Genomic DNA, 8,720 nt, shown 5'->3' with positions numbered 1-8,720 from the left:
GACGTCAGGGATTGTCTTGTGGAGACGCCCAGCACACTGGGCTCTGCTCTGGCTGACCAGCAGGCCCCTGATTTACCTCGCTGACGCAGGGTGGCACTAGAAGCCTGGGCTCCCTCTGGTTGCCAGTTCAGAGCGAGCTGTGCAGCTTCTCGCAGGCTGAGAGCCCGACCGTGGTGGGTTGTTGTATGGCTGCAGGTGCAGAGGGATGTAACCTGCCTTGCCATTGAATCTGAAAGAAAAGGTGTAATTCATTGGAACTTGGTTCAACTGTTGAAAACTAACACCATAAAGTTCAGTTTAGACTTCATGACATTTTACAATGTTGCAGAACCTTTCTAACTCTCTGAATGGAAAATGGCACGTTTGTGATGTGTTTGCATTAAAAGACAATGAAGAGGCATTCATGAACGCTTCACCCCGGCCTCTTTTAACGCGCTCTTAATTCCCTTTATCTGTTGTTTGCAGTGCAGACAGATTGATGTACCTGATGAGCCACCAGCCGTTGTCAGACTTCCTCAGCACCTCCACCACAGCGCCAATGGGCACAGACACCTCGTCATTCTTCTTAGTCGAGTAACTCCTCACAGCACAGTACAGGGCACCTAAGGGTCGCAAAGAAGAAACTAGTTGAGGAACTGCTGTAGATCTTGAGATCATCTCATAAAAGTGTGTTTTAGTAAGAAATAGATCTATGTTGACTTCCAATGGTTAAGTAACATTCCCCTGTTGGCTGTTGTCTACGGTAACAATAGGCTAATATTTAAGTATGTTCTTCTGGACATGCTGGATTGGTACTGTCAGCTTACACAGTACAGTTATATGATCAAAGTTTGTGAAATGTGATCAGTTATTCACGTTCATTCATGCACATTAACATTCAACTGTGACAACAAGTGACACACACCTGAGAGCTGGAATCCAACGTTATCATCATCATCCCCATCCCACAACTCCAGTAGAGCAGGAAACCAGCCAAAACCTTATTCTTGTTCTCCACCAGCCACCAACCTGGAGAGGAAATCAACATTCTTTCATCAAAAGAGAATGGGTGTAAAGGAGCCTGTTTTTTTTTTTTGTTATTGATTTCAGTAAGCTGCTTCATGAAAGCTAAAGCACTGACCTGCAGGGTCTTTGATCAGCACATCCAGCTTCTCATCCACGCGACTTTAAACGGACGTTTCTTGGTATCTTTTGTCTCGTACCAGCCACGCAGCGTAGGTCTGGGTGACAAATGGGTGAGTTATGTTTTCCTCCATGCTGGTGAGTCCCATCACCGCCTCCTTCACCATCGGGCAGATCCTCGGACAGCATTGATCATGATGCTGCGTGAGAGAGAAGTCATACTTTAATCAAGAACTCCATTACCCACTTTTGAACGGACACACTGCCATAACCACCAACCTTTTCTTGGTGAATTCTGGCTGCAGGTCACGGTCTTTGGGCATGAAGAACTGGCCACCTCTGAGCTCTGACTCACAGGTTTTGCTCCACTTCAGCAGTTTGTTGCAGTAGCTCTCCAGGAACTTCATTCGTTGGACGGATCGCTTGGATCCTTTCTGCTGAAGGCTGCTCCTCCTGGCCTGCCCTGGAGAGAGAGAGAAAAGCTTTCAGGATGAGGACAGTAGCTAAGAAGAAGAGAAGCACAAGACCTTTACTCATTAAGCATTTTTCTTATAAGTAGTAATATTGTTTCTATGGCTTTTCTAAATGTGAACCACTATTTTTGTCAAGAAGATAAAACAGATACAGCACTATGCAGAGTGAAAGGATGCTCTAAGGTTGCAAACATTGAACCCAGAGGAAGCATGGTTTAGTTGGTTATTCCTCTAATGACTTGCTGCAGGTACACAGTTTCTCATTTAGATACATTTGTAACACACGTTGAAATAGTCGTACTCTAAATTTGGGATCACTCAGGTCTTTTCTCCTGAAGGTTTAATGAGAGGGAATTCTTTTTCAGCTGCCGCTGTTTGGAAACAAACCACAACAAAAATCACTTTTATTATTTATTATTCCTTCAAAATAAAAAGAGGGATTTTTTTCTTTTTCTTTTTCTTTTTTTTACTTACATGTAAATTCTTAAATCTTGGAAGGACCTGTAGACAATCACTTCAGTCTCATCAACCATACACTGATATCATGAACATCTGTGAGAAGAGAACAAAGTAAAAGGATGAGAGACCAGAACTTTCACACATACACAAATACAGCAATGGTAATTCACAATTAAAATATATTCTCATAACTCATACATCTGAGGTCTTAACTCACTCTGAGTTTTGGTGTGTCCCTGTGGACGGCTCCTATAATCGTGCCCTGAATACAAAGCGTTGTTCACCCGGCCATCGTGTCCTTGTTTGTGTCTCTCAGAGGATAGCTGCTTAATTGACCTTCAGTCTCTGTTGACCTGCTCCTGCCTGCTCTGCCAGATCAGAGTCTGCTGCTCTTTATAAAGCATATAGGATTCATGTACAGAGGCTTAGTCAAATAAATAAAAAACACACCTGGGGCTGGAAAAGGATGCATGTATGCCAAACACCTACTGTCACTGGTAGACAGGTGTAACTGGATCTTCTGTCACACCCATAGTACACAGAGATCATGTAGAATTGAAAATGCTCTTTATGTATTGAATGCCACATTTCCCTTAAAAGAGAAAAAAAACCCTCTCTCATAAAACTTGCTGATTCATTTTACACTCACACTTTAATCCACTGATTGCAATAAGTGTTGGGTTTGTTAATAATTGCAGGAGATCAGTTGTAAATATGCAACATTTTTCCCATATGACTTACGGTAAAGTCGGCAGTTGAGGTTTTATTTTGGGAAGAATCGCCCAATGTATCAGTACTTATATGAGTAACAATTTATGTCACGTATGACCCCCTCCACACACACACACTCACACACACACACACACACACACACACACACACACACACACCACAGACACAAACATGGAGATAAATTCTGTGAATGTATGACTATTGTACTAAAGGAACAATGTACAGAGAGATGCCAGACAAGTGGCTATTAGCGAGCTGGCACTGGGTTCTAGTGACATGTAGAAAAATGTGACCACACCCTTTGACAAAAAACACACGTAACCTCGATAAGAAATCGAACCATTAACATGATTGCATTAGCACAACAGCTGCGATCAAAGCTGCAGAAAGTTCATTTTTGTGGCAAATATTTTATATTTCGTAATCATGCCCATTTTCCAAGGCTTTCTTAGTAACTATTATGCCACTGTTACCGTTCTAAAGTTTGGAATTATTTCCCTTTCCTTCAATAATGGCCACACTTTTAACAGAGATAAGCTGTATAATTTATGATACTAAATAGATTTGGCACCCAAACGTAGAAGAAGACAATTAGAAGTATAACTTCCATTTAATAAATGGCCTCCCAGTGTTGCATTCAGGGCAGAATACTGTTTTTTGTAACCCCTAAAACTTTTGGATTTGGGCCACTGCAGTTGGCTCAGTGGTTAGATGAAATAGGTCTTGAACTGGATTTGTCAGTTCATATGTTCGTCTGATTTCCCTGATCAAATTCCAACAATGCTAACCCTAGACTATTTCCATTGCAAATTTTAATACAAATGTGAACTGTATAGAATAGTCTTTGACTACTATAGCATATTACTTTTCATGGCAATTTGAAATGTTGCCTTACATTGTTTTGTTAACGGATTCACTGGTAGCTCCAACGACTAAACTAAAAACATCATTATGTAATGTTTTGGTGATAAAACCATATGTTCTCATGACAATACACAAAATACAATGGTGTGTGTGGTGAAGACGTTTACAATCCAAATGAATGCACATGGCAAGTTTTGATGAAAGACTGGCTGCGTTACAAGTGTGATGAGTTTGGAGTTTTTTCCTAAGTGTTTTAAATTGCACCACATTGTTGCGATAATGGTACCAAGCGATAAAAAAAAACTGGCTTTGCTAAAGCAACAACGCTTGTTATGTCACAGTCGCGGTCCATGATCCTGGATGTTCTTCCTTGTTCCTCTAGGTTCCCCCCCCCCCCCTCCCTGTGCTTTCTGTCTGTCTCTGTGTGTGTCTGTCTGTGTGGCACCCTCTGCTCTCTCCTGGCTCTGCATTGCGGCCGTCCATCCACACTTTCCTGCCATCAGTTCATTCCATCTGCATTGCTAGCCTTCCTCACAGCGCTGCTGAGGATTTTTTTTTTTTTTTAACCATGCAATGTGCAGCAAACAGTTTGGCCTCCCAGGTTCATTAAGGCCTTATATATGGACACCTCAAAGGCATTACCCCGCTTTACTATGGTCGGTGTCTAAATCAAAATATTTAGGACAATTCAGTTTATATTTTCATGCGTTTGCCATCAAAATCCAAAACACTTTCAAAAACTTTCAGCCAAAACTCAAATACCTGGAACATTCATTACTGTCCCAAAGGTTGTTATGAAAGGGCAGCATTGTCATATCCTTCAGTAATGAGAACAATTCTATAACTTGGCAGCGGCAGTATTTCTGGTCTGCTCACCTCATAAACAATAGGCTACATAAATAACTTTGACATGACTTGTTTCCCCTAATTTAATTCGTTGTGTAATTATCGGGGAAATGGAACCAATTTAAATCCCTTCGCGACAGTTCCTGGGAAGCTGTAGTTTTATGTGTTGTGTCGCTGCTGTGCTTTTCTTCACCAAACATCCAGTACAACCAGCGCTGACATGCGTGGGATCGGGTGTTCAGTGCATTCATAACGTTGTCCTCATCTTGTGAATTCCATAGAAACATTTCGGAGGGTTTTGGGAAACAACATCGTAAATAAAGAGGCAGTGAGGACTTGGTATAACGGTTGCGTTTATCTCTGCCGGGGTTGACTGCGTTGCTGATCCCAAACCAGTCAGTGTATTATCGTCTTATACGAATTGTTCAGAGCTCCCGATCACGCTCTTTCGCCCGGATGTCCGCCTACTTACTTTTACTCACATGTCCTTCGCGTTGGGTTTTCGCTTTTGGTTTGTGCATTACAATTCCTGTGCATTTATCGGCGGCTTGGGTAACTCCCTTCAGATCGGTCCCCGGGTTGCCTCCGGTATCAGTTCGGCCGGCACGTCTCATGCGACTCAAGCTCTAGGGTAGGTGATACCGTTTTTCTTGGTTAGTAGTTAGAGTTCGTTTTTGTCATTACTAGAACAAGGAAACTTAGGAAACTACTAGAATGTGGGGTCCTGTGAATTTGGAGTGTGCGTCGTAGCACCTACTCTATGCTGTAAAGGTGTCGTTGAGATAAACGGTGTTCTGATATGAATCTATACTATAATAAAATTGATGTGATTGAATAACGTTGTTGTTCTGTTTTCATTGTAGATCGGCCGGGCCTGACCGTCGCAAGCTGCCTGTGTTTTTGTTTCTGTTGACTCAGCTCTGCATTTCTCAGCATTTCTGCTTGTTTTTTGTTGATACATTGTTTGGGGGATAATTTGGTTAGAGTGGCCTCCCACCTCTTTCTGTATTTTGGTTTTCATCAATGGTTAATATTGAGTTAAGGGTCAGAACAACACTCCTAAACCATCCGGAGAAGTGTTTATTTTTGTTATGTGAGAGTGATTTGCCCTTGTCTTTTTTCCAACTGTTATTCAGATTGTTCCCTATCTATAGATTTGGACTTATGACAGCAATGCAATTGGTTGGCGAACAAACTTTGTGGTGTGTGTGTGTGGTGTCGTGTGTTGTGTGCCGTGAGTGCATGCGTGGGGGTCAATCACTGAATGTTATTATACTGCTAACAACACCGGTCACTCCTTTCAATGTTTTTGTGCAATGTTCCCACAACAAATTATTCAAAACAATATCTGAGGGAGAAAAAGTCACGCACATGTCTATAAGCACAGCGGGTCAAGATACTTCTACAGAAGTTCACAAACCTTATAGGATTATATAATATTATAAGACCCTTCATGCCTCATAGATGAATCTTATGGACTTTGGTAACCCCGACTTTATGTAAAGCCCCATGACGTTAACCTTGCAGCTTGAAGTGAAAATATTTGTGAAAAGTAGTGTGGTATTGCGTAGATTGTGTGCAGTTATTCATTCCCCATAAATATTCTACAAGCAGTGTACAATCCTTATTCTGTAAGAAGAGTTTTTAAAGAGCTGACCTCGTAAGAGGTCTTGCACCGCACACTATGGTTAACAAACTCTCTATAAGTGATTATTGAATGTGCGAGTAGGCATGCTTCCTTTAGAAATGCTCACTTCCTTTTGAACAGAAAAGGACTCCTTTTTTGTACAAACATTGCTGTAATGTTTTTTGCTGTAGATGACCCCAGCATAGCTCCATCAATTTAGTCATTTCCTGGAAAACCCTGAATTGATATCCTCCAGGCTCCAGTGCGCAATCGGCCACTGTACGCGGCGTACATTATAAGCAGTAACCTGTGGAGTTCATGCCGAGGTTGTTGAGGTTTCGAGCCTCACTGAGCCCCTTGGAGCACAATGTAGGGTTTTCAATTTATAGCTAATAAGTCTGTTTGCTTAATCATCATCTGGGCCTGTTGCTATCTTCAACTAGTCGTGTTCATAGCATATTTACTGTAATGACTTGTGGCAATAGTTCCTGTGGAGGCCCCATGTCAGCCAAGTAATACCTATCACTTAAAAGTGCAAGTAATTAACACATTTGGTCAAAATTAATAGGAATCACTTCAGACCGGTCCCAACCGGCTAGATGCCTGTATGAAGTAGAAGGAAACTCGTCTCTGTAATAAAATACAGAAATTAATTTTAAAAAAGTGGAAAAAGAACAGCGGCAGAATCCCGACCTGAATGAAAGTACACAATTACATTCAGGGAACTACTGCGTCTTAACTGAAACCCTTCAATGAATCACTGTGTTTTCAAAAACAGGAACAGTTTTTTCGTTTTAGTTTTTGTTTTTTTTTAAATTAAAGCAGCAGTACCAAGTTCATATGATTTGGACAATTAGTTCTCATTCATAGCATTCGTTTCGATGTCTCACTATGGGATAACCTTCCCTGCGTGTTCCTCAAAGCATTTATTCTCATAACGCCAATCCTGATTGGCTTGGTGCTCGAGTGTCCGCGTCACGCGGTCCAACCCCCTGCAAATAGATTACGCTCCTTACCCGGACACCATCTAAACCTCTTCTTGCTTCGAAGCATATTTCAGTCGTGCAGGCTAGCGAGCTAAAACGCCACAGACCGTAGGCCATCCTAGCTAACTTCTCCGTCGCCGGGCCATGCTGCCTGTTGACACTCTCTTTCGGTCCTCACCACAGACTGGAGCATTACCCGCCGATCCGTTTCACGGTGAGACTATTTCGCGCTTAGGCACACCAGTACTGCTCCAGTCTCTTCCTTCGCGTTGAGCAGTCCTCTAACGACTGTCTTTGACGTCCCTCGACCCCCTAGGACATAAGACCCATGGGCCGCCTTTGCCATTGTGGTACCAAATTTCGAGCAGGGACACACACCAATCGCTCGTGTTGCCTCTGATTGAACACTCCCGCTGGCCGTTCAAAGCCCTGGTTCATGCATGCTTGTCCTGTTTTAAACCAGCCGCGGCCTTCCCCCGCCTCAGCCCACTGGGGCTATCTTTGGACTGGTGTCCTTCACATCCCGCCGTCGGCGGAGAGGTGATGGTTATCAGGGATTTCTCGCGCATTTTCGACTACGCGTGGTCCGTTGCTTTCAGTATATGTCCTGAGGTCTGGGACTGAGTGGCGGCGGCTATCTGGTGATCCCACTGGCCGCCTGTTTATGAGGATTTCCAGCGTTGGGTTGCCCTCCCTCAGACTGGATCCTGTGCATCATGGCGTCACGGAGTTACGGTTTCTGTGGAGAGCGGAATGCGCTGCGCGGTCCTCGGAGGCATCCGCTTTCTGGCGCAGGGATAGCCTTGGGCCAGTCCTGGCCGGAAGGTGGTCACACGGACTCGAGCCGTTCCGGCTGTTGGGACACGGAGGGCGTTTTGTTGAGAGGTCGTTTGGAGCGGAGTCTCCGCTCTGTCACAATAAATTACTTGGCTCCGGTCAGGTGTTTCTCGCCCTGAGCATTTCCTGCCGCTTCTCAGCGGACATCATGTTCTGGTGAGAATGGACAACAGACAACTGTAGCCTATATACACTTCAGGGCTTGCCTTCTCGTCAGTTACACACGCTGGCACGCAACTGTACTTGGAGGCATGCAGACACCCTTTCTCTGAGAGCGTGTTCCCGGGGCTCTAACCTACTGCAGAGATTTGCTCCAGGGGCGCTCCCTGTAACGGCAACTGGACTCTGCACCCAGCCCATTGTGATGCAGGTGTGGTCGCGCTACGGCCGGCCAAAGTGGACACCTGTTTTCATCGCAATGCGCAGTGTCCACTGTTTTCTCAATACGCGAGTCCCAGGCTCGCCTCTCGCGTGGACGCGCACAGCGTGGCCGTCGGGTTCTCCTGTTGCGTTTCCCTCCTCTGGCTCTGACCCCCAACTTTTATCCAGAGTGAGAGAGCCCGAGGGTCGATGATTCTAATAACTCTCCGGACTGGCCAGATGCACTGGCTGGCGGAGATTTTCTCCTCCTTTGCTGACAGCCGTGGCAACTCCACTAACGCAGGGACATGTATGCCTGTGCCCAGGCGGGTGGACAATTCTTTCACACCCGCACCCAGAGCGTCTGGCGCTATGGTCTTTGTCCCGTTGAGTGGTGCAATTTTAACCCAGTCG

The 8,720-nt window shown here is 44.4% G+C and overlaps 1 protein-coding gene across 1 annotated transcript in view; it reads left to right on the top strand.

Annotated features, from left to right (window-relative positions):
• Positions 1–100, top strand: part of LOC116671616 (NADPH oxidase organizer 1) — a 1,231-nt gene extending 1,131 nt beyond the window's left edge. The window contains exon 4 of the mRNA XM_032502959.1: positions 9–100. Coding sequence (XP_032358850.1) covers positions 9–100 — 92 coding nt within the window. The remainder of the gene's footprint in view (positions 1–8) is intronic.
• The last annotated feature ends 8,620 nt before the right edge of the window (positions 101–8,720 follow it).

This window comes from Etheostoma spectabile, chromosome 21 (genome assembly GCF_008692095.1).
Source record: "Etheostoma spectabile isolate EspeVRDwgs_2016 chromosome 21, UIUC_Espe_1.0, whole genome shotgun sequence".
NCBI lineage: Eukaryota > Metazoa > Chordata > Actinopteri > Perciformes > Percidae > Etheostoma > Etheostoma spectabile.
Note: the sequence above shows the minus strand (reverse complement) of the source record. Positions and strands in the feature narration are given on the sequence as shown.